The 26148-nt window shown below is 40.5% G+C and overlaps 1 protein-coding gene across 2 annotated transcripts in view; it reads left to right on the top strand.

Annotated features, from left to right (window-relative positions):
- fras1 (Fraser extracellular matrix complex subunit 1) overlaps positions 1 to 26148 on the top strand; it is a 306003-nt gene that overhangs the window by 231201 nt on the left and 48654 nt on the right. For both annotated transcript variants that reach the window (XM_080893736.1, XM_080893735.1), the window contains exons 31-40: positions 6860 to 6976; positions 8822 to 8936; positions 12324 to 12461; positions 13623 to 13655; positions 17016 to 17147; positions 17262 to 17390; positions 17815 to 18062; positions 19724 to 19875; positions 22691 to 22853; positions 24037 to 24169. In XM_080893736.1, coding sequence (XP_080749862.1) covers positions 6860 to 6976; positions 8822 to 8936; positions 12324 to 12461; positions 13623 to 13655; positions 17016 to 17147; positions 17262 to 17390; positions 17815 to 18062; positions 19724 to 19875; positions 22691 to 22853; positions 24037 to 24169 — 1360 coding nt within the window. The remainder of the gene's footprint in view (positions 1 to 6859; positions 6977 to 8821; positions 8937 to 12323; positions 12462 to 13622; positions 13656 to 17015; positions 17148 to 17261; positions 17391 to 17814; positions 18063 to 19723; positions 19876 to 22690; positions 22854 to 24036; positions 24170 to 26148) is intronic.

Here is a 26148-nt window from a genome sequence, read left to right as displayed (position 1 = left end):
GTTACTAGGGAAAGTAACTTTGGTTTTACTCAGAATTCTCTTGTTAATGTGTTGCTTCCGTAACTGGATACCCAGCAAGATTGCCGGTCTTCTAGCTTGCTTACTTGCCACAAGTGCACTGTGCCACCTACCAATAGAAAGGAAAAAATAATGTGCACATTTCCACAAGAGAAATCCCACACCTGATTCTATCCTAGCCTGCTTTTTACATCAAACACGAAAACTGCAGTCGTGGTGCTTGTACTCAGAACTCGGAAATTCTGCCTTCTGAATAGGAAGATGTAGGTAACACCAGACTGAAGATGAGCTGCATACAGGGCTGGACTGGGACAAAAAAATCGTCCTGGGCATTTTGACTAGAGACCGGCCCACCATTATAGGAAAAATCATAAAGCCTTTGAATGAAAATAAACACTGTTGTGACAGTGATGTACACTGTTCTGATGGTATATATGTATCAATCTATCAATTGTTTGTTGCAAGACTCAGATAATTATTTTTTTTAAAAGTGAGACATTTTAAATGAGAATAAGAAAGTATTTCTTTGTGCCCCCCCTTTCCCTTTTAATGCCCTACATGGACCCCTGGCAACACTTTGCTAGACCCGCCCCTGCACAGTTACCAGCTGTCAGCTGCTTAGAAAAGGATCCTGGTGTTATTAGTCTCTCAGAAACAGTTCATAGCTTCCCTTCAACTCATTCATGTTAACTAAAAGGTAAACCTGTTTCTCCATCACCTGTTCAGCTCTGATGATTCAGTAAGGACATCTCCTGGTTTCATCTTCATGTTTCCCTCTCATCACATAACCAAACCAATATCATAACCAGCAGGTTTACAGCTGTGGCTCCAGCAAACATCAGCTGATACTAGAAATTAATATTAAATAAATTCTAACAACAGCTGATCAAGCTTAAAAGTGCTGCTGTTGTTTACCGCGACATCCGCTGGTTTCCTCTTTCTGGCGCAAAGTGGGCGATAAACAAACAAGAGAGAAAAGCCGATCAGCTGATCATTGATCAGTTTCATGATTGAAGTAGAAACAGGAGAGGGAGGGTGAGAGGATGAGAGAAGAAGAGGCAGCTGTGCGGCGTAAACACAGAATAACTCCAGCTTTGTGTCTTTTTCATTGTAGCTGAAGTCCGGGACAAACTGTTCCTTTTCACCTCAATACGAAACGCTTAATATTTTCTCTGAATACGAGACGATTCCGTTTTTTACGGGACGGTTGGCAACTGTAATAATTAACCTTATGAACAAAATAAAGTTCAACATCAGTATCATAGCACCCACCCAGCTGTATAGAAACTCCGTCATGCTAGCTAGCACGCAGTACGAAAAAGTCAGCATAACTAAAATAAACTCCACCTAAACTTGGTTCATATCTGACCCAGATGGACTGCAGGTTATAACTTCTTACCTGAAGTTCAGTTCACCTGACACTCTCGGACCAGCGGCCGCTTCGGGTCTCTCCTCCTGCCTCCCTTTTTCTTCATCCACTTGCTGGCTTCCACCACTTGCTAATATTATTGAATCTGTGGAAGCTCCGCGATAGCCACCACACAAGTAACGAATAACGAGCCTATCTAAATCCCAGTAACGAGTAACGCGTTCCTGGTTTTGGCATAATAACTAGTTACCGTGCTCGTTACCACAATAATAACGTAGTTACTGTAACGCGTTACTTAATAACGCGTTAGTCCCAACACTGTTTATAACACATAAAATATGACTTTCATTATTTTCTGGATATTTATGTTGAACATGACAAAAGATTTTAGATGGTAAGGTCATATTATGTAAGCCATTATGTGGATAATAATGTGGTCATCTCAGGCATAAGACACACCCATCTGTCATTCAAACCTTCTGTTTGTGAAGGGTAGCCAATCAGAAGAAAGCTGGCTTAAAGGACTGTATAAAGCAGCTGAGTTGCTGCACCGAACCCAGTTTAAGTCAAATAGGGATTATTTTTGAACTGAACTGCGGGGGTTGAGATATTTTTGCCACTGACTTTGTGCTAATACCACAGCAAGGTATCAATATTTTCCAAAACCCGATAAAAGAACATGAATACGAACTGCGCCGTGAGATGAAACTTCAGGGGGATAAGAAACAAGAAATGGAGATGATGACAGGCACACATTTTGCCACATTTTCCTTGTAATATTTTTGCTTTTGTGGCCTTGTTCTCTGTTGTGTTTCTCTGTGTTTATCTCTTCTCTCCTTTGGAAACCAAAAGTCTCCAACCTTTCCGACATCTCTCCCTCCAGCTCGTCTTTCACCACTTACCGCCTCTGCTCTTCTCTTCTTTATTCTTGTAACCGTTTGAGACTGTGTGGTTTATAGGATGCTATAAAAATGTTCTTTGCTTTTTATTTGAGAAAGTACAGCCTGCTTATCATTCAGCATTTGTTTTATGCACCAAACACTCCACTACTGGTTTAGTGTCTGTTAATGCAGCCGGCATTTTGGCTGGATTTATGCCTCCTGGTTTGTTTCCCTCTTTCCTCGTTCCAGTTTTTTCACTGCAGATTTCTTCCCCCTCTTTTCAAACTTTCCGTGTGAAGCATAGGCACTTAAAATCCACCCATAGTGGCCTATCTCAATTAGCGTTAATGACACCAAATTACACTGAAATTGTTTTCAAATTCAAGACAATTGCACTAAAACCGATGGCGCATTCATCACACCACGGTTAGAGTGTTTTCACGCCAGCCTCGGCTTCACATCACCTCCATTAGAAAAACAAAAGAGGCAGCCAAAAGCTTGTAGCTACATCTAATCATCCCTCACACTCCGTCCAACCCCTCACATTTTGGCTTCATCCATCAGAGTAGATGCATTTCAATTTACACAGTGCTCAATTCAAATTAAATTCGAAAGTGTCTCATCATTTCTCCGGGAAGTGGTGAAGACGTGACATAGAGAAGCGAAACCCATCATCGGTGCGGTTTGTTAAAGGTAGCGATTAAACTTAACGGCTTGTCAGGGTGGTATTATTGTCCTCCTCTGGATTTTTATCAAAAGCATGCGATGCCTTCTTGGAATGGGTTGATTTGAAATTCACTTTGGTTCTGCAACTCTGGGCTCTGCAGCAGAACGGAGGGTGCTCAGCTGCATTCTGCACATAAATCATAAACCACGTTCAAACCAGACGGATCGGAATCTGTGCCCCTGCAACTTTTTCCTCTCATGCTTGACTTTTATGTTGTTGTTTGGAAGCTGAGGAGTATCTTAAGCGGTTTATCAGGTTTGTTAATGGGAAGATAACAGACAGCTATGTTACAATCACAGTAAGTAGACAGCTCCAAAAGCAATTTAAAAGATTTATTGACAAGTTATTTATCTTTCTTTAAGCAGGAAAATATGACTGTTGAGATTAAAAGAAAAAAAGAAAAGTGTGCAGCAGTACAGTCAATAGTTGTTGCATGAACTAAATACATACACAGATACACACAGTTTCAGAAACCACCGAACTGCCTGCACTAAATGTCTACGCCCTGTCCTGTGGGTGCTGGACTGACAGAAGCCCATCTGGGCCCCGTGGGCTAAAGCCCTGCCACTAAACCCTCATCCTGAAGCCATACCCCGGATCTGGCTCCAGGTGAGGTCCCAGTAGCCCTGTCTCATGCACAGTACAGGATTATAAATCAGTTATAATCAGAGGCCATTTGAAGTCATGCAAATTTCAACGCATTTTTCCAAATTCAGCTCAAATTTAAGGACAAACATAAGGAACGAGTCTTGGGACTGAAGACAGTAACTTCACACTTGAATGATTGCTCAATTGTATGTTTAAATTCAATGCGGAGCCACTGAGTCACCATTTAATCATTCTCAGGGAAAGTTAAAAGTCATGTTCAATAAGGACAAATCCTTTGATTTTGACAAACAGTCACACGGGGTGCATTAGTTTTAATGTGAGGATGTGGAGAAATTGTGAAATGACATTCCTGATTTTATCAATGCCAATTGTCACTTTATTTCAAATATTTTGTCTTCCTGTGTGCTCTTGTGCCTTGTTTTCTTTTCTTTTCTTTTCTTTCATGACCCCAAAATCCTGGAAAACACCCTGCTTACCTTACCGTTCTCTTTTAACTGACACGAATGGGTTTTTTTCTTCCTACAAAAAGTCCATATTAATTTTTGATGTGTATTCCCGTTGCATGGAGGTCCTAAACTTTATTTAAAGTGGTATTAAAAGGTCTTAAATTTAACGTGTAGCAGTCCTGCAGTATTCTGGCAGCGATAAAGCTGCTGAACCTTTCTTTGGAAGTCTCATGGATTGGATTTTAAACCTTATGAAGATTATAAAATAGGGTATGTCTTTTTATGTTGAAGCAAATCAACATGATCAATAATTTTCTGCAGCAGCACCAGCTTCAATAAATCCAGCTGACTCAACACTGCCTCTCATGACAACACATTACTTGTGATTGGTGCCGCTGACTCCAGGCTTCATGCTGCTCCTATATTACTTCTGACTGACAAAGCTGACTACAGGTTCTTGAACTTTCCTTCCTGCAAATGCCACTGATGTGACAGGAACAAGCTGCAGCGGAATAAGTAAGTGGGGACAGAAATTGGCTTTTAGAATGAACAGCCAAGGCTTCTGCCTCTGCATGTCTATCAGGGGACTAAACAATTTATGGCTACATACGTTAGAGGGCTCGAGTAAGACAACAGTGCATTCGCTTAAAAGTTTTCAAAAGTGTTGCGTCAGCAGACAGGAAGAGAGCTAAATTTCAAATCTGGTTTTGTTCCAGTGAAGAACACAGAGACGATTAGACTGATCCACTATCATCTTTCTCTATTTAGCAATTCAATTAGGGTAATCTTAAATTCTAATTGAAACGATCAGCTGCTTCATAAACACGCAGAGAGGTCAAAGGTTATAGACTGAACTGACTAACAAAGACACAGATACTTATACATAAAGTACTGTAATTAAATACCAAAGTAAGGGACAGATTTCAACACAGTGAGCTGTAATATAATTTAAATAATTCAAAAAGTATACCAACAGCGACTCGAGCATCAATCAAAGTGGCCAAGCCTCTAACTCCAGTTTTCATATGGATGACCTTTAGTTTTGAAAGGATATTAGAGAGAGAGAGAGAGAGAGAGAGAGAGAGTCAGGGGGAGTGACGCACAGAAAATGCTCCAGGGAAGACTTGAGCATCAGGCCTTTGCAGGCTTTGAGCATGTGGGTTATCTGTTCTCAACCAGGTGAGCAGCGCCTACAACTGTTTCATTCCACTGTCAGTTTGAACATTTAATATGGGAGCCAGCCTTAAGTGGACATGAGAGGAAGTCCAGTACATGCAGTACCTGGCATGTTCATGGCATATATATATTGAGATATAGATATATTTATAAATAGATCTTACAAAGGTCCATTGGGTTTCCGGACCGGCAATCCATGGAATTACCAAAAATAGAGAGGGGATAGCTTAACGTGTGAAACAGGACAAGCCTGCCGTGTAATCCATTTATTTCAACAAAGTAACTGTATTCTGTTTAACGGTAACTGTAACGGAATACAGTTACTCATTTTTTGTATTTTACACACGTAACGCTGATGCGTAAATTCCGTTACTCCCCAACACTGAACATATATGACACTAAATAAAACCCAAGGATGCAAAATCACCAAAGCATAGATTAAAATGTTAACATATAACATATTAAACAAACATCAAATATCTCTTTAGAACTAAAATGCAAACGCAGAAACAAAATCACTGAAACACAGACAGTAATGCTGAACCACTTTTCATTTTGCTTAGCCGAAAAAAAATTATACAAAAGTCAAATAAGTGCAAATGTAATTACAAGTACACTTACTACACCACAGAGTAAATATCTCTGACATCACACATCCTAAACCAGATCTTTAGCCTGAAGTTCTAAAGTTTGTATTCATCAATGCAACAACATGATTGGCTCCTACGTTTCTTGGTTCAGCTGCTGATTGGCTCTCAGACGTGGAACGACCTCCATCTTCAGCATTTCAGGATTTTCCCTCAGATTTGGTTACAGGCTTCTTTGACTGTTTTATAAAGTCTGTGATACACGGGTGTTATTCCAAGTTATTATTTTACCCACTGAATATTTTCCTTGCAACACAAACAGTAACTGCACGTGAGGTGACATTTCCACAGTTTTTCAGTATGAGAGATGACAAATTATTTTTAATTTGTAAGTGATTACTTTAAGTTTTTACTTCACAGACACATCAGCCTGAAGCATACGTTGAGAAACAGAACAGCTGTCCACTGCTGCTCCTTAACAAAAACCCTCAGAGGCTCCATCTGCGTCCTTTTTTTAAAAGTCTTGAAACACGTTTAGTGTGGATTTCAGAACATCGTTTAAGAGCAAACAGCAGTGGTGTGGCTTCAGAGTAATAACTGCTCCAATGCTGAAAGAAAAACGAAAACACGAGCTGAATTTTACTCAGATCGACGTCTCTTTTTTAATATTCTCACGGTGTAGGCAGTGATTTATGAAAAGAAGCACACTGAGTCTCTGTGGCTCGTTCCTGCAGTGCAGCCTGATGCCAGGCTCACTTTATGTTCCTGTTCAGTTATTAGACTGCAGCTTGTTTTCATCAAAGCGGTTGTGTCTTACTTCTGGTGGTTCTCAGGAGTATGTCATCAGCTGTGTCACTCAGAAATTAATTATAATATGCCTTTGCAGTGGAAAAACAAGACATTGTTTCAGCTGGTATGCTGCAGATTGAGACTTAAGGCTTTTCAAGCCTTACAGTGAGCAGAGGCAGACTAAGGATGCTGAGGTGGATGGAGTTTGTTGAAGATGTGGCTCATATAGGAGGCTGTGTACCTGTTTGTCTGTGCAGGTTTCCACAGAGGCAGAACCAGTCGTTCAGAGCGATGCTCAGACCTTCACCATAGGAGTCATGCCTCAGATCCCAGGATTCCCACAGCTGGCCCCCGACTGCGACCTACAGATCACGGTGAGAGGAAAACACGCAAAAAGACACCATGGTGGAAGCCATGACATGCTGTATGAAAGTCTTAGAAAACAATGGCTTCAACAACAGATGATGTTGTTATTGTCAATTATACAGCTACTATAATGCACATTCTTTTTTTAATTTACTCTGTAGACCCATTTATTGTATTATATTCTGCTTTTTACATGAAAATGTCACATTTAGATTTTCACCTCTTAAGCCATTTTATTTTATTGTTCACTGTTTTGACTGCTGCAACAGTAAAATACATTTTTTCCTTATTTTGCACTAAACTACATGATTATTTGTGAAAACTCAGCAATAGTTTTGACTGTGAATAACCATCAGCTGATCTTTTTTGGTTTCTAGTCTGAAGTTTCTGTCAGCAGCACGTCCTCAGACATCGCCCTGACATCCTTTCTGTATGTTTTCCTGTTAAACAAACCCCCCAAAAATGTTGCTTTTGAGAAGATTAAGAAACTTATGAGAAGATGCTTAGCGACCAGAGAGACTGGTGACCTTTCACCCTGAAATCTGTTTCTCATTCCACTGAGCTGAGTGACCTTGACCATTTATACATAAATAAATGTGCAATCTGCTGTATATTGTTCATTGGATGTAGGTTCAGCTACAGAAAGGTTGACTGGGGAGATAATTCAGCAAAATCCATGTTTAAAACTCGACTGTGTAAAGTTCATTTATAAAGTCTCGTACTCGACACAGCGTTGATTAAAAAAGGAGACATTAGAGTGGCTGCAAGAATTAGCGACTCGGACGGCATATTAGAGCTTTTGAAGGTAATAAGAAAATGTAAGTGGTCTGGGGAGTGCTTGTAGTTTTTGGAGGGAAAAAACCTTCAGATTTTGAGATTAAAGTAATAAATTTGTGAGGGGAAAAATGACAGGAAATTTAAGAGAATAAAACTCATAAATATGTGAGGTTTTTTCTTGTACATTTGTAAGAGAAAACTTCAGAAATTTTAAAGAAAGGAGCTCATAAATTTACAAGAGAAAAGATCACAGTGAGGTTGAGAAAATGAGAAAAAAAATGATTTATGATAAATGGAATGAATTCACATATTTCAACTTCTGGAACCAATAAATCATACAAATCATTTCTAAACACCAACAGCGCTCTTTTCAACCACATTATTTCAGCCACAACATCAAATCACCAACTCGCTTTCATTGTGGCGAGTTGGTGTAAGTCCACGATGGAGTCGTCCTCCATCAGGGTGTGAGACGATAGAGACGAGCATGTGGGGAATATCTGTAAAGTGCAAATCCAAAAAAACGTAACATCAATATTTAAGATTGATTTTATTTATGAGGAGAGAAAAACACAAATTTATAAGAAGAAACTTACAAATTAGTCCAAGAATTCCCACTAACAGAGTGCAGTGTCACCAAAACGACTACACACATCCAGGTTGTCCTGTGAGTCACACAACAATTAGTTACAATTACAATTTGTTTTTTAAGTATTCCTCTGAATAATTTGGGTTTTTTTTTTTAATTGTGAAGTGGCTTTGGTGACATTATCCTGTATTAGTGGGTTTGTTTTGACACATTTTTGAGTTTCACTGTGAAAAGGGAGCAGCCAAAAGTTTTTTTCTTGCATCTTACAACTTTTTTAGTTTTTTTCCTGGTGAAATGCTTTCGATCCTAAAGAGACTCCTTATGTTTGTGGTTGTTTTCTGGTGATTTCTGCCTAGAAATAGAGGATATAGAAGCTTACCTCGTTTCTCACCTTAATGTGTGTGTGTGTGTGTGTGTGTGTGTGTGTGTGTGTGTGTGTGTGTGTGTGTGTGTGTGTGTGTGTGTGTGTGTGTGTGTGTGTGTGTAGGCTCTGGAGGCTCAGGTGACAGAGATAACGCCTTCAGCGCTGTCCTTCGTCGACTCTGAGACTCCCAGCGAGAAGCTCGTCTACAGTATCACCAAACCTCTACCATCGGGACAAGGTCAGCCACACACGCACACACTCGTGCAGCTTTTCCCTCATAATGTGGAAAAGATTAACAGGATTAAAATCTAACTCCTGTCAGGGGGTAGGAGCCTTATAACTAGATACAGTGGGTAAGTTTCTGAGTTCATGTTTGATTTTCAGCTCAGAGCTGGAGAGGGAGAAGTTAAAGTGTCAAGAAGTTATACTGTTTCTCATTAATTATCACTTAAATAGTCACAAGTCGGGTGCTGTTAATCCACAATTTGGTGGGATGGAGCGGTGCAATGAGGCAAAGGTTTCTTCCTGTTTTTTTGGGGGGGTTGTTATAAAACTGGAAAACTCTTTGCATCCAGAACATCTGTGGAAAAATGCAAATAGAGATGAACTGCTCTGTGCCATATTCGACTGGAGATAGACACCTTACAGCCAAATTTTGGTCAGACACATAATCCACATGGTAGTGCTGTCATATCAAAATTAGACATGATTAGACCAAATTATGTGTCACAGAAAATGAGCCAATTTACAGAGGCTGCAAAAACATAACCAAACACACGTGAAATGCACAGAGAGACACAGAGTAAAAGGTTCCTTAGCAAAGCATACTGGGAAGCCTGGACTGTGTATGCACACAGAAGGCTGATTAGTGATAACCACAGCTGGGGAATGAGACACAGGCACAAACAATCAGGACACAAATGAAAACCCAAATCAACACAAGAGGAAACTAGCTGTCCGAATAAAACAGGAAGAGAGCTACGACCCCAACTGAAACAAAAAAGACACGGAAATATAAACGAACTAACTGAGGGGGAGAATGCAGAAATTGAAGAATTCACAACTACCCCAACACATGAAGCAGAACTTCATAATCCAGGCCCACTAAAGCTCAGAATACTAGAATAACAATGAATCAAAACTCGAGCCTGCAAAACAGAAATGTGATGACCAAAACCACAAAAAATGAAATTTAGTATTGATGAGAATAAACCAAAAATGTAAAGCAGCTGTGAGAATGGACAGAAAACTACAGCAAATCATGAGAGGAAGCACCAAGGCTCAGAGTTTTTACCTGAGATCTGCAAATAGGTACAGAGACCAGGAGTTTTATACTTGTCTGGAAGTCTTACATTATCTAAAATGAGGGCTAAGTACAGTCACATCTTTTGGTATTAGAGGATAACAGAGCACTGCAGACAATCTTGTCTTGTTCTTTCTGAGTAAGCCATTACTTCTTGTTAATTTCTTGTTTGCAGAGGCATCAAATATTTGCTGAGGAGTTGAAATGTTGTCACATTTTATTATTGGTGCATAATGCATGAGGTTGTTACAGAGTTATTTGTACCTTGATAGAAGAAAACGTTACTTTCCTGCAGGTTGAGACCTCGTAGTGCTCAGTGGAAGTTACTCTGGGGAGACTATCAGGACATCACATCCTTGTTTGTTTATCACACGGTTAATTTGTCGTTTGATCAAAGAAGTAGGTTAAAATATACAACTGATCATGTTTTTTTAAGACTTGTCACCCAAAATATTCCTTTAAAATGTTGACCTTTATTTCATGTTGTGTTTAATAACGAGGAACGGGGGAAAATAGGAACAAAGTACATGCACATCATGTTACGACACGCTTCTCTTGTAATGTGTCCAAATTAGTCTCCAAGAAAGTCATTTTCCCTAGAGTGGTTTTAGCTTTGGATAGTGGCATCCTTCCAATCCCATTTTCTGCCAATTATCCGGATCAGTTTGCAGGGATAGCAGTCAAAGCAGAGATGCCCGCACCTCCCTCTCACCAGGCATCTCCTCTAGCTGCTCGGGGGGATATCCAGCCAGCTGAGAGATGCAATCTCTCCGTTGCCTGAAGCACCTCATCCAAGAGGCTGGACCACCTGAACCACCTCAGCTGGCTGTTTTCGATGTGGAGCAGCAGCTCTGATCTCTACCAGCAGTCTTGGTTTTGTTCCCAGCTCGCAACAGTAGGCGAGCGTTGCAGTGTACATGGACCAGTACATCAACACATACTCGCACTGCAGCCATATCATTTATATCACACCTGGATCTGTGGTCATATGACCTGATGTGGTTTAAGTGGCCTCATTTCAGTTTCACCAAGTGAACCAACTGTGTAAAGGCTTATTGAATGTGTTACCCACCAACCTCAGTGTTTAACTCACTATTTTAAAGGCTAATCCAGATATAATTTAGTGTGTTACAGCACAAGTGTTGTATACTTTAGAATGAACAGCAGTGTATTAGATCATAATTTATGTGTAAAGAGCCTTATGAGGCCATTCTAATAAAGAGCATATAAAGTGCACCTTGTTACATTTTATTAATGTATAATAAAATAAAGTGAGACTACAAAGTTTAGGAAGGGGGATCATGTTCTGCAGAGCACTTAGCTGTAATGACTGGCTCAAGAGTTTGGCTTTTCCCAGCTTGGAGTCGCAGAAACTACCAACCTTCTGCTTCCAAGTCTGCTTCAGTAGCGTCGCCGCCCTCCAAAATAATTTCATTATCGTCTTTCCGTGTATAAGGATGAGCATTGCTTTCATTTTTGCAGAATTTAATGTGCCGTTCAGACATTCATTTCATCGCTGGACCATCTGTCAGAGTGCTGCATCATTTTCAGCTCTCTGTCTAATGAAAGAGAAAAGCGATTTACAATGGGTCATATTCATCAGCTAATGGACTGATAAATTTGTGTGTAGACTTTTTGAACGGCACCAAACAGAAGGAGGAGGAAAACTTCTGTTTTTGTGGGAATGTTTTTCAGGATTTTTAGTTTTTTTTTTTAAAACCCTGAAAGTTTTAGTTCTTTTTAGTTAAATGACAATATATTGGTCAAAATAAGTTTGAAGTTTCCGGTTTTCTGTAAGAATAAAGTTGGAAGTTAAAGGATTTCACCAAACATTTTCAGAGGGAAGAGCTGTTTGGGAGAAATTAGCATCCTTATTGTTTTAATTAAAGCATGGCATGCAGCTTTCCTTTACTACAAGGTAGCTAACAGCCTTCTAACAAAGTCTTGTTTAAATGTTGCCTCAGACTCCAATGTGCAAAAACCTCCTGGGTACCTCATATCTGAGGTATTTGGGGCATGTCCGGCTGGGAGGAGACCCCGGGGCGGGAACACAGGCTTGGGAACATCTCAGTGTCCTCTGAGAGGCGCTGGCAGAGATGAACTGGCGAGAGGGACGTCACAGCATCTTTGCTCAGCCCCTGTGACCTCACATCCTGCATTTCTTTATTTCCGATATTAACGTTTTGTTTTTCTGCTTGGCCTTTAACATCTTACTTCCAGCCTTATTCTCAGCATCTTTAGTGACCCGGTCAGCTCTCTGTTCTGTTTCACTTGCTACACGCTCAAACAAAATCTCATCATGTGCTGATTTTTTGTTTCCAGGGACCATCGAGCATCGGGACAGGCCATACACACACGTGCAACATTTCACTCAGGCTGATGTGAATAACGGCAAGATCATCTACAGACCACCGCAGGCTCCATCACACCTCCAGGAGCTCTACCAGTACTCCTTCACCGGTAAGATGTTACTCACACTTCACCTCCAGCTCCTTTATGCACCAGATCAGCCAGATGTACTTAGTTCAGAGACCTGTCACTGAATTACACTGTTTTACCTCTTTGATTGTTGTCCTTGTTTTTGTTTAAACCAGCGGTCCCCAAACTAAAACAAAGGGTTTGAATAGTCTTATCCACTGACAGACACCATTTGCACCACGGTTCAATAATCATTTGCCATTAGCAGCATCCACACGTCGTATCAGGCCGACTGCAGAGCCTGAGGGTCACACAGGTGCTATCAGTAAACAGTCAGTGTCAAGTCTGAGTGTTTTTGACTTGTTTTAAAAAACAACTCTGTCCTTTTCACCTGGATGCTTCTGATAAAAGGGTCACTCTGGGCTAAAATCATGCCTTTAAAACCCCTCATGACAGTCCACTTTCTGGTCATTAATTTGAGATTTTAATCTCTAATTATATTACACCTTTTTACACCAAATTGTGACTTTGCCCCACTCAGAGTGGACCTCGTCTACACTAGCTAACTGTTAGATGTAAAAACAGATATCCTAACAGCTTTTAAAGCCTTACATGGCTTTAATAGTTTGTCTAATTACATCTGAGCTTCTGAAAATGGGAGACTGTGTGTAAAAATTGTTAAACTCCTCAAACTTCAATCACATATTGATTGCTTGTCCCAACAAATGGTCCTAACTGAACGTTTATATTACAGTATTACATGTTAATCATTATTAAAGTTTGAGTCTTTAGTGTTTCTGTCTTTTATTGCCACTCATGATCACCTTTTTTCTTGCAAAGCTTTTAACAATAAAATTAGCCTTGCATGGTTAGTAATTGAAGAGGTGGATGGGTTGGACAAGGAAGAGCAGAGTTTTAGCATTTCGAAAACTATCAGAGGACGCTAAGACGTTTCCAGAAGCACAGACCTCCGTTTAAAAAGATCTTCCATAATCCGAGATCAAAGCATACTTTTATTTTCTTAATCTGGGTTTATGGAGCTCCAGTGGAAGCTTTGCATCAGTAAATCATCCTCATTGCCTCTGAGTTTATACAGTATGGGCTTTTCTCTTTAGTGAAACACCGTCACCTCTGCATGAATCCTCTGTTTTTTACTTTTATCGCTTCCTGGCTGTAACTCCTTTCTGTTTTTAACCCCAACAGGCCTGCCGGAGTCGCTGAGCGTTTATTTCACAGGTAAATACTTCATCTCGCTGAATTTAAAAAGTAAGAGGAGGAAGAAGACAAAAGAGAGGCAGTTTGTCTCCTCCTCACCCAGTCCTCTCCTTTCTCATCTTTTTCATTGTAAATCTCTCAATCCTCACCTCCTCCTCCACACTCCATTTTCTCCTCCCGTCTTCTCCCCTCTGCTATCAATTCCTTCTTTTTTATCTTCCCTTCTTCACCTCCTTCAACTTTTCTCCACCTATCCTTCTTCTCTCTCCCCCTGTGTCTCCTTTTATTCGTTTCTCTCTCATTTCCACTTTTATTTCAGTTCCTTTCTTAATTATATCGCTTTCCCTTTTCAGTCCTAAAGTTCTCCTTTTCCCTCTTTTCCACCGTACATTTTAGATTCTTCTCTCTGAATTTCACCTCTCTGTTTTGCTCCTCTCCTACTCCTGTTTCCTGTTTCCCCTCTCCTGGTTTTTGTCTTCCCCATAAATGTTCCTCCCCTTGGATTTTTCCTCACCTCTTATGTTTTTCCTGTTCTATTCATCTTTCTCTCAGCTTTTAAGTTCATCACCTCTCTAATCTCTCCTCTTTTCACACCCAGTGCTTCTCTCCATCCTCTTCTCCTCTTTCGCTCCTTTGCCATTAGTACACTGATCCACTTCAACTGAAGTCGTCAGATCCTTTATGATTCTCTGTTTTCGAACTTTGACCTTGAACCTTAAGATAAAAACAAGGCTTACTGAACATTTGGAAGCGTGCCATCACTCTCTAACTCCACCCCAACAGCAGTCTGTGTTTACAGGTGTCACCAAAGTGTTTTTCACTTTAGTGTCGGTCCTCGGGAGCACACAGTGCTTTCAGCCTCTGCTCCAGTTCAGTCTTAAGTGACTTCTATAGGTCCCTAAAAGAGAAAAAATGACCTTTACCCAAAGCTCAGCTGCAGTTATCAGGACACTGTTGCTGATCTGCAGCGCAGAAGATAAATTACATTTACCTGAACAGCTGCTGTACGCGCTCAGATATTGTTTTTATATTTAATTTTGAGCATTTAAATTTTTTTATCAGGTTCATACCTCTTGTCTTCTTCATTATGTAATCAGCAGACTAGCCAGTTAACTGATTAGTTACAAGCACACCTTTCATTAGTAATCAGCTTTTGTTAATTACATGCATTTGCTGCTTTCCTCTTTAAATATTTTTTAATACAAAAACACGGTGGCAGTTTTCTGGCTTTAATCCGTTCCAAATTATTCATCAGCTCTCAAACTGAGACATTAAGTCGAACTTTCACTCACTGCGCTGTTTCTGTTCTGGTGTTTCACTTTAATGACAGGAGACCTGGAGGCTGAGAAAGAAAGCAGCAATACCTAAAACAAGTGCAAAAACAGGCACCGGTCATACATGTGAACGGTAGCGAGCCAAACAGATCTGCAAGGAGTAAACAAAGGAAAATTCCTGGGAAAAATCCAGGAAAGGTCGTACACGAGAAGCTCAAGTGTGACCTCAGAGGAATATAACTAAAAACAGGAGTGCTGGAAGACTTGGCTAAACAAGAAGGAAAGATGATGCATCAGCGAGCACAGAGATGCTGCAAATATATAGAATAAATAAATAAGAGTCATAAAGGAAGTAAAGACAACAGTGTGATCAGACTAAGACTTCCAAAATAAAACAGGAAATTGCTTAACAGACACACAACACTGAAGTCCACTTGTGAGTTTAGACTAATTTACAGTGAATTACAGCACAGCTAACAGCTAAGCAACTAAACAGCCCTCCAAAAAGCAATAACACCAGTTTTATTGTATTGAATCTGACAGACAAATGATTGTAATAAGTCTGTATTGCAGTTTAACTCAGTTCAAACAAAGGTCACTCTACTTACACTGTAAGTGCAAACAAACTCTTACTATGATAAACTATAAATATTGCAGCTCTCAGTCAGCTGAGCTGTGTGAATAAGTTTTCATCAAGTGTCACGATTTTATGGTGTTTCAGAGAAATCACCCTCTCAGTTATTCCAATTACTCTAAGTGATCAAAGTTTATTCATCATTAAAATTAATAACTGTACATAAAACACTTCATAAACAGTCATTATTGGATTAATCTGAATCAGATTGATGACTTCATTCATGTTCATCAGTTTAACCGTGTACTTTGTGTCTGTGCTCATTTATTTTTTCTTCATTCATTGATGCAACCATGAACTATAATAATAAATGATTTAAAATGATAATGTTGGTTCAGCTTTTAAATGCAGACAACAAAAACAGCTCCTTATAGCACAGAGTGTGCCTCGTATCAGGGTAAGCACTGATGGTTAGTGCTCACCCTGTTCAACCACGATCCATCATTACTGCAGCAAAGACAAAAGCGCGACTTCATTCTAAGAATTTCTACCTGTGGTTAAAAGTTACAGCAAATAAATGTTGTTTTAAAGGTTTTGTAGTTTTATTTGTATCTTCATTGAAATGCCTCCGTAGCCCTGTACAAACCTGTGCTTCTAAATGAATTGGTTCTTACTGTGGGTAGAGAAAATTGTCCCCTTGTATCTTGATAATAATGTATGCTTCAGCATAATTCAGCACTATTGTGGGACTGTCGTTTCAATTGCGGCCCTTCACTTACTTTCACGACAGCACTCATCTAAAGCCTAAACGTTTCAGTCTGAAGGAAGAAAATTTGAGTTTAAAATGATCAGAAATGTGTGGAAGAGAGAAAATTTCTCTGTTGCCACTCAAGTTTTACCCTTGCTGACACAAACCCGAAGGGTATTTGTGTCTCCAGCTGGAATCAAACCAGCAACCTTTTACTTGCCAATTAAATGTGTTAAGAGCTACACCATCAGAGTCACACAGTGGTGAAAACTCTCGGGAATTTTGTCTTTTTAATTCAGATTATTGAAGATTGTTATAAGGTAAAACAAAAGAGCAGCAAAATAATAAAATCATAATATATTTTTATATAAAGCTGTTTTTCCCCCTCTCATTTATGTCCAGGTGACAAAATTGACAGTTGTCTTGTTGCTGTTTCAATTTTAAATCATGTGTTAATGCAAAGCGACAAGTGGCCCCATTAAGTAGAGTTTACACTCTAACACCTTTTTTGGCTTGATTCTGTTTTTTTAAAATTAATTAATAACTTCAGCCTCTATGATGTGCTTTATTTTTATAATCTTGACTTTTAGGTTGTTAAATTTCCTTAAAAAGATTTCTTTGTGAAGTAAAAGAAGCTGGGAAGCTCATTAGCGGTGATGTGTTAGAGGTGTGCGTTTGTTTTTGGACTAATTTGTGTCTGTGTGTTTCCTCTGTGTCATGTATGATCTGTGTGGTTGCTTTAATGATATTCTTCTTCTCCTCCTTCTTGCATGCGTGTGCTTCAGTGTCAGATGGCGAGCACAACACGCCTGAGCTGGACTTTGCCGTCCTGCTGCTGACAAACCACCAGCAGCCGCCGGTGTTTCAGGTTCTGGACCCTCTGCTGGAGGTCAGCCTCAGAGGACAAGCTGCCATCGGTAAGATTATATAAACGCAAAAACAGGCTCGTACAAAAACTATTTAAGAAGAGAACTTGTTGAGGGCCGGCTGTTCATGCTTCTAACTCTTCTCCATTTCTGTGGCGCATGCAGGCGGTCAGCAGCTGGCCGTGAGCGACGTTGACACGGCTCCAGATGAGCTGGAGTTCGAGGTGGTAGAAGCTCCCGTCCATGGAGAGCTGATAAAGACTGACGGCAACACAAAGATTCGCATGACTAATGGTAAAGTACAACACACTGACACTGCTGGGACCAGAGGAACAGGATGGACATTTATTTGTCTGATTTTAGTTTTAGTTTAAATTATCACATCATTTGATGTTCAGCTAATAGATTTTAACACTGCATAGTCACATGAGGCTGGCTCGTAGGGCTCGTGTCATTTTTACTTTAGTCTCAGCTTGAGTTGAACTGCACACCAGCTTTAAAGTTAATGTGAAACAGAAGCTTGGCCGCCCGCTTAAGAAGAAAGAATATTTTTATGGCCTCAAAAATTTAGTTATTGTCAGTTTTTTTTGTCCTCACGTCTTCTTTTTCCCTGCTTGTATAACCGCGTCTCTGGTGGAAAGGTAACAGAAAAGCAGGCGGACTAAAATCAACACATGAAACTACAGTTGTAACATCCACATTTCCTCCGTCTTTTCAGGTGACACCTTCACTTTCAGCGACGTCACCCGCAATGTCCTGCTCTACCACCACTCCGGGCTCTCCACCCAAGATGATGCCATCACCTTCTCAGTTAGCGACGGTATCTCCATGGCTGCCACAGTAGTGCAGGTGGTGGTTCTAGGCGCTGGAGGCAGCGGGCCACAGCAGGACCCCATCACCACGCTCTCGCTGGAAGTGGGCGAGAAAAGCAGCACTGTCATCAGACGCTCACACCTGGCTTACACGGTGAGTTAGGAGAGCTGCGTGCCAGTGAGAGTGTTTAGTGTTTGAATTACGCTGAGCTTTGGTTTATGTATTACGCAAGTGTCATGGGGTCTTGTGTGGAAAAGAGAGGTTGTGCAGGCAGGTTCAGAAAGATATAATATTAAAAAGAAAGACATGGTGTACAGAAGAAGAAGAAGAAAAAGGAGAAGAATACATATGGTGATGCAGGAAAGTGGAAAAGAAGCGAAACACAAAGCATGACTAAAAAAGGATTTTAAAAAATCCAAGCAGCAGGGAACACACCAAACATGCATGAAAATCCACAGTAGGATCTGATAATGGGCTGTCCCCGGGCTGTGTCGCGTCCTGGTTTGGGCTCGGCAGTCGGAGCTGATTGCACGCACTCGAAACTATGCTCGCAGTTCTGTGAGACATGAGCCAGCAAATGCATATTGCACGAGCTATGGTTCGAATAGATGATTTTAGGGCCTTTCCGGGCCTGTTTGCTGCTTCTGTGGCCTGGTGCTATCTTTCAAAGTCCAGCTGTCCATCCCTATATCAGCCCTAGAATAGACAGGCATATGCACTCAATGATGGAGAGACATATTCAGCTTATTTTCAGCTCCATATTTTTATTTTGGACTCCATTGGAGAAACTTTGCATCGTTCACAGTTTAAAATCATCTTCATTTATCTTGCTAGTACATGCCTGTGCTACAGTATGGTTTGATGTGGTTGCATAGAGAAAAATAAAAAATATAGGTGAGTGTTGTTGTATATATAAATAAAGAATACACTTATGTGTTTTTCTTAGTTTAAAAACAATCAGCCAATTTGTGTGTCTCTCTTGCAAGGCTGAGGTTTTGCTGTACTATACAAATGTCACTTTAGTTCATTGCTAAGTGGTTGCCAGGCAACATGAAGGCCTTATATCATTTATCTCATAACATCCCAGTTTTGTGGAAATAAATGAGATGATATTGTTGTGAAATTAAAATATGAAGCCTTTATAAAGCTACATGCTGATGGACAACCCGATGATTTTATAATATGTGATATAGATAAGAATCTTCAGGGGCCTGAGATGTACCTGACTGTTAGTCGATCCACTGACTGAAACAAGCTGTAAACTCCGTCTTCCTTTAAAGCTAAGTCACCTTTGATGTGACTGGGTGACCCTTATTTAATAAACAGAGCCAAGTTCTTGTTGACGCCTACAGTATAGGTAAGGTTAGTTTTCTTTAGCAGGCTACCAAAAAATTACCAATCCCAAAACCAAACCTGGATATATTAGAGAGAACCCATGTCTGTATGGGTTCTCTCCAGGTACTCCAACTTCCTCGTCCAATGACATGCATGGGGTTAGATCACAGCAGGTAGTGATTCTAAATTACCAGCATGTGTGAATAGTTGTCTATCTTTATGTGATAGCCCTGTAAAAGATTGGTGAAGGGAACGCTCCAACCTCCCAGGTACCCTGAATTGGATAAGCAGAGGATGGATGCGCAACACCATCCAAGGGCCGGGGGTGACCGGAGGAAGATAGGCAATGTTTTATACATATGTGTGTGACATGAGGGAAATTTTACAGCACAGAATAATTTTGTGAATAAAGAGTTGTAGGTGAGACTTGCTGTTTTCATTTTAAGTACAGTATCACTAAAGTCTGTTTGGTCCCTCAGGATGACTCATCTCCAGATGACCAGATTCGACTCCAGCTGGTGTCGGTGCCAATGTACGGCATCCTGACCAGGAGCCAGTCCCAGCAGGAGCACCAGGAGCTGAGGGAGTACTCCTCCTTCACAATGGAGGACATCAATAAGCACAGGATCAGGTATGGGTAGCAACAGCTACTCGGTGGGACTAGTTAAGACGTTTAAAATCCTCCAGACAACGAGGACAGCATTTAGTAAATGTTGCAATGGTGTGTTTTTATGTGACCTGTGAAGCACTTTACCCCACCTCAAAGACACGGGTGTTTAATTACGGCTTTCTGTGAAGGTTTAAATGTTTCTTCAGAGACTTACAAAACTGTAATATCAGTATAACATCTGCACTTGAACTAAAAATGACTTTCAAAAACCCTCGGTTGTCCCCAGAAGCAGTCAGTGAAAATGCGATAAAGATTCACAAAGCTCGATGGGAGTCTACAAAAAATGTTAATATTTTTATTAACGGCTGCCTCACGGCAACAGCGTTTGAGTAACTAGGAGTAGTTATATGTAAAAGCTGAGGTCTTATCACCTTCACCTGCAGGCCTGCTCTGGTTTCATGTATTTTTATTGGGTTGAGTCAGTTTTTTTTTTAAATGTGGCACATTGAAAACAACATGGAGTGAGGTAATATCTGTTCATCTAGTATACACAAGCACACATGATAAACATAAATGAAATTAAAGAAAAACATATTTTAAAAAAAGAAAGCAAAAATGACAACAATAAAAATAATGAATAGATGCTTAGACTGGTTTTCAATAGCAGGCAGGATTCACATTCTCGAACAAGCAGTGGCTCAGAGCACCGTGCAGCTCTGAGCCACTTGGGTTCGGACTTACTTAGATGTTGAGGTGTTATGGGTTCAACCAGAAGGCAAGCATGGGGCAGACACAGGACATGCTGGGGAGAAAAAGTCTTTCTGCCAGTTGGGAACATTTTGGTGTCGCCCTGGAAGTGCTGGAGGTGGTGGCATTGGACAGTGAGGCATCTGCATCACTCGTTGGACTGCTAAGCTGGATAAGCAGTAGAAAATTGATGGAGTGGGGGTAGAAAAAATTTAAAGAAATAAAGAAAAAGCTTATACCCTTTTGGTTTTTAGGTGAGAGGAGGAGGTTTTTAAGCCTCTAATAAAGAGGCAGCTGTAAAGGAATAGCCTGGTGTCGAGGCCACTCTGTGCAATAAAACACCGTCTCGGGTTCTTCAGTCTGCAGTCGTACTCACGATCAATTTCTCTGATTGCAGCTCGAGTCAGCGGGAATCACTTTCCCTGTCAGCTTCAAGCTGCAGAAGACGCTGTAACAGCTTGCAGATCCATTTTGCTTTCCTTTAATCCTAATGTTTCTTCTCATGAAATGAGAGCTCCACAGACATTAACCAAAACCCGGTAAGAAAACAAACGTATTAACTGGAAGTTATTCAGTAGTCTTTCTCCCGTTGCGTTCAATGAATCAGCCTGTTGGCATTAGCAAAGCCAATTAACTTAGCTCTGATTGTACCTGCAAGTGGTAGTAAGGCCCCTATGAGAGGCACTAAAATGAAGCATAAATATTCACGTACTAGCTATTTCATTTCCATAACGCAGCCCCTGATTAGCTGCGGCACGGGCCGATCTCTGGGGGCGAACGTCAAACCGGCTGTATTAGTTTTGTCTCTTTGGTGCTGGCTCTTACAAACAAGAGCTGGGAATTGTTTTAAAAGAATTGAATGGGATTAGAGGAGATTACACTGGCATGGCTTTCAGTTTTATTAGTGCTCTGCAGAGATTAGCAGCTGTATCACTGTGAGAGGGCTAAAGCGAATCTGTGCCAAGTCCTCTATCAATCCACGACTTAACACATAAACAGATAATTATGTACCCATTAAAAGAGAATTATTGTATCAGACAAAATCATTATTAAACACACACTTTAAAGATTAAGAAACCTTTTTCAAGAATTTTTGTAAATGTCAGAGATTTTGATTTAAAGTCTAGCAGCATTTGCATTTGAGTGATTCTCTGAGGGAGGCTTTTCTTCTCGACTTCCTTTGATTATCATGGGAATGGAAAAATAAGACTTTTGTTTCTTTGTTTGGCTTCAGGTCTTTTTTTCCCTTGTATTAGCTCAACTGTTCATCATATATATATATATATATATATATATATATATATATATATATATATATATATATATATACACACACACACACACACACACACACACACACACACACACATCGGGAACAACAACATCGGAGATCTCTGTCCAGAAGAGCGCAGTCCTGGGAACAGCTAAGATACTGCGCAGGACCCTCAAGCTCCCAGGCCTCTGGTAGAGGACCCGAGCTTGAAGGATAAACCGCCCGCAGGGGCGTGCTGGGTGTTTTTATATATATATATATACATATATATATATATATGTGTGTGTATATATATGTATATGTATTTAAAAAAAAGATTTATGGTCTAATCTTTATTCCTGTCCTCATCTATGAGGTGGAGCTGTGTATTGTGACCAAATGGCTGCAGTTTCAGATACAGGTGGTGGAAATGATCTGCCTCTAAAAGGCGTCTGGGCTCAGCCTTAAGGCAGTAGGATGGGGAGATTAGTAATTCAAGAAGAGCTCAGAGTTGCAGTGCTGGTACTCCACAATGAAAGGAGCAAGTTGAATTCAGCATCTGACCAGGATGCCTCATTGAAGCCTCCTAGTTGAGGCTCAGAAGAGAGATTTTGTCTCTTGGCTTGTCTGGAAACACCTCCGTGTCGTCCAGAAGAACTAGAGGCGAAGGCTTTTTGCCTCATTAGTAAACCATTAGTAAATCTGGCCATGTGTCTCTCAGCTAAAGGCTAGAGAGAAGGAAGTTGGTGCATCTGTGCAACCCAGACCTGGATAAGAAAATGGAAGGATAAATGAAGAAAATAGAAACTGTGATTAAAACGGGTTTTCCATCTGCAGGTACATCACTTCAATAGAGACGGGAAGTCAGCCAGTGACTGATATCTTCCACTTTGTTGTTTATGATGGAGACAACAATCGCCTTGACAACCAGATATGCACCATCACCATCACCTCCGCACCAAGACAGCCGCCGTTGGTCACTGTCCGCAGCAGCATCAAGGTACGCACACGCTATGTCCTGCATACAAATGTGCAAGTAAGAATCTTACACACTTAACGGAGGTGCACACAGCAGGCCAGCTGAAACAATATTTACCTTTAGTCAGAAGAACATCTTAAGTACAGCATCGAATCATATTTAATGTACCTGTTTTATATTTGAGACAAAAGAAGCGAGGGACTCCTGTCACATGATCTCCATCAGATCGCTTGAGGGTCTTTGTTTAAAAAATAGCTCTAAATTGAAAGTTGCGTTGATGTCTGCTGGATTTCCTTCATCAACATGTAGCAAATGGCATTTACGTACCATGATGTTTGAGTATTGTCCTCTGTGAGTGGGAATAACAGATACGTACTCCTCTACTTCTGCTTGCTTTGTTCTGTCCTGCTGAGCTAACTGGACATTCAAGTCCACAAACTACAGGCTCATGGATAAGGGTAAAGGTATGCACTGTCACAGTCCAGGGGCTAATACAAATGCAGCAGAATATGGCATCAGCATGCTTTTATATTTAACACATTCTCCCCTGTGTATGTGTGTGGACATCTGTCAGTCTCATTGTGTTACACTAAAGAAATGTGCACTTCCTGTCTTTCACTGCAAAATAACAATACGATAAGAGAAAGAGCTTTGCATCTGCAGGCTGTACCTGGGATATGATGTCCCTCCACAAATTCCACCCTTCATCAAGGATACGAAGTCAAATCTCGCCCCAAGAAATGTCTCGTTCTTGGATCTATTTATTTCATGGCTGTGTGGGGAGAAATTTTCTGGGTCAGCCAATACATCTCAAAGTGGGACCTCTTCTGTGGGTTCACAGCTTGTCTTGTTTCTGGGTAAATTAAAAGAATACAATAAAGGTAGAAAAGAGGAAAAGCCTCACGGAGCACTAAATAATTTAACATCTACTGTCTACTCATCCTTCAAGGGTCTTGTAAAGATTTGAATTTCCAGTTTTTGTGAGTTTTTAATCATGTTCAAATGCAGAAAGGGGATTTGTTTTTCTGGAGTTGAGATTCTGATTTTTTTTATGAGCCCACTCTGAGTTTTCTCAGAGCTTTAAATATATAATATGATTAAAATATTAAACAGACTATATTGTATTAACTATACTTTAGACTCAAGTGAGAAAACTAGGATCTCCCAATTAAATAATTTATTTTTGCTTATTATCCATGTCTAGGTCGAGGAAGGCGGTCGCGTGCAGCTGTCTACCAATGACATCACAGTGTCAGATGTGGACACGCCCCCGAAGGACCTGCTGATTTGGCTTGTCAGCCCTCCTAAATATGGTTTTATTGAGAACACCAGGACAGGTGAGAAGTGCCTGTGTGACGGTATGCAGATATTTTGGAGTGTGGTCACTGTTGCAGGAAGCTGAATTGACTTTGGCTCATGATGTGACAAACTGCAACTGTTACTCTGAATAATTTTCACATTTCAATTTGCGTCACATTCCTGTGCACACAATGCCGGGTGAATTCCCCGCGGTACCAGTGCCATCTGTCTCGGCTTGATTGTGCTGTGGATTAGAGCCGCCAGATAGCCAGGTACAGATGGGGCAATTGTTGAAGTTTCACAATGTTGAGGCTCACTCAACTACTGCTGCTCTTTCTTCTGCTCCCGAGAGGAAGCGCTTGGAAAAATGAAAAAGGTGACAAGAGTTGAAGAGGAACTGATTCCCTCTGGGGAAACTGTAACATTGCAAGTGCAGAAGCTGAAACAACATGAAATGAAATAGATATAAACACAGTAGGAAGAAAAGTCATATTGAGAATGAATAATGAAAATGGTATATCTTGCTGTAATTGTAATTTTGGTCTATATATAAAAAATAGACAGAGCGGTGATGTCAGCCACTGGATTGTGAAGCCTCGTTTTTAGTATTTTGGCTGTTACCATCTTGTTTTTGGCTTTCTTCTTTTTTCAGCCAGAAGAAATCATGCTTGTATGCAGATGTGACATTATGAGCCCACATTAGCAAGAACAGGTTGTAATCAAAGCTGGGCATAGCTTAGAGAAAAGTGAATCTTACGCTTTCTTCTCTTTCTGATGGCCAAGGTGACTTCTCTGGTTGCAAAGGCAATTATGGATGTAAGGAAGTTGGCTGCTTTAATCAAAACTCTCAGTAAACATTTTCCTGATGAGCGTATCAGTTTATTTTATAAAATATGGTTCCGATTAGTGTCCAAAAAACATGATAAAGCAGGGTGGGACTACCTTGTGATTTAAAAGTTATTATATGATCTGACCTACACGCCTCAGTGACCCAGGCTTAGAGACAGATTGGCAACCCCCTGGCAATATCTGGTCACTAGGGAGAAATATGTATTTCCTGAGCAATCAGTCTTACTGCTTCAACCAACATGTTTCAAAAGGTACAACTTTAGTGTTGAAGGGGAATATTCTGTGTTTCTGAAGCCTTAACAAGCACATCCCCAGACTATTTGGGTCCTTTAAATAAAAGATGATCTATTGGTTTGGGACGTATTTTAAATCTTCAGCATTTAGATTATTATTTAAATTATTAAATTTAAATTATAGCTGACACTATCAACCCTGCTCATCATGCCCACGTGCAGCACGATGGTTAGCACTGTTGCCTCACAGCAAGAAGGTCCTGAGATCAATTCCACCAGGGTCTTTCTTTGTGGAGTTTGCATGGTTTCTCCCCGGGTACTCCAGCTTCCTCCCACAGTCCAAAGACATGGAGTTAGTGGGGATAGGTTAATTGGAAACTCTAAATTACCCATGTATTTGTCTATGTGTTAGTCCTGCGACTGTCCAGGGTGTCCCAAGACAGCTGGGATAGGCTCCAGCGCCCCCCGCGACCCTGAAAAGGATAAGCGGAAGCGAATGGATGGATGGATGGAATGGACTATCAACCTTGGTTAGAGAGCTGCATTCATGTGCTGTGTGACACGGTTGCTGTTTATCTTTGACAGACTCAATGAAAGCATCTGGAGTTGCATGATCTGCACCATTCAGGATATCGACTGCATGCAAAACCTGCAGTAAATGACCTGAATACTGCAATGCATTTAGAAAACATGGATTTACTCCATGGGATACACAGAATAAGGCAGTGAGTGAAAACTCCAAATCCAAGAAGAAACCTTTGTAAAAATAAAATCTCATTAAAACCAGTAAATCGTATCATATTGTTGGTCGGATTTTAGCAGTTAAGAGCAGAAAATCATCATACTGATCTGCATATGTAAAGAAACTGTTCATTTTTAATGGGTGTGTAGCCATAGCTGTAACAATAATAAGATAATTAGGGTGATTGTGGCTC

The sequence above is a fragment of the Rhamphochromis sp. 'chilingali' genome (assembly GCF_963969265.1).
Source record: "Rhamphochromis sp. 'chilingali' genome assembly, chromosome: 10".
Taxonomy (NCBI): Eukaryota; Metazoa; Chordata; class Actinopteri; order Cichliformes; family Cichlidae; genus Rhamphochromis; species Rhamphochromis sp. 'chilingali'.
The sequence above is the reverse complement of the archived record's forward strand: the minus strand, read 5'-3'. Positions and strand labels throughout refer to the sequence as shown.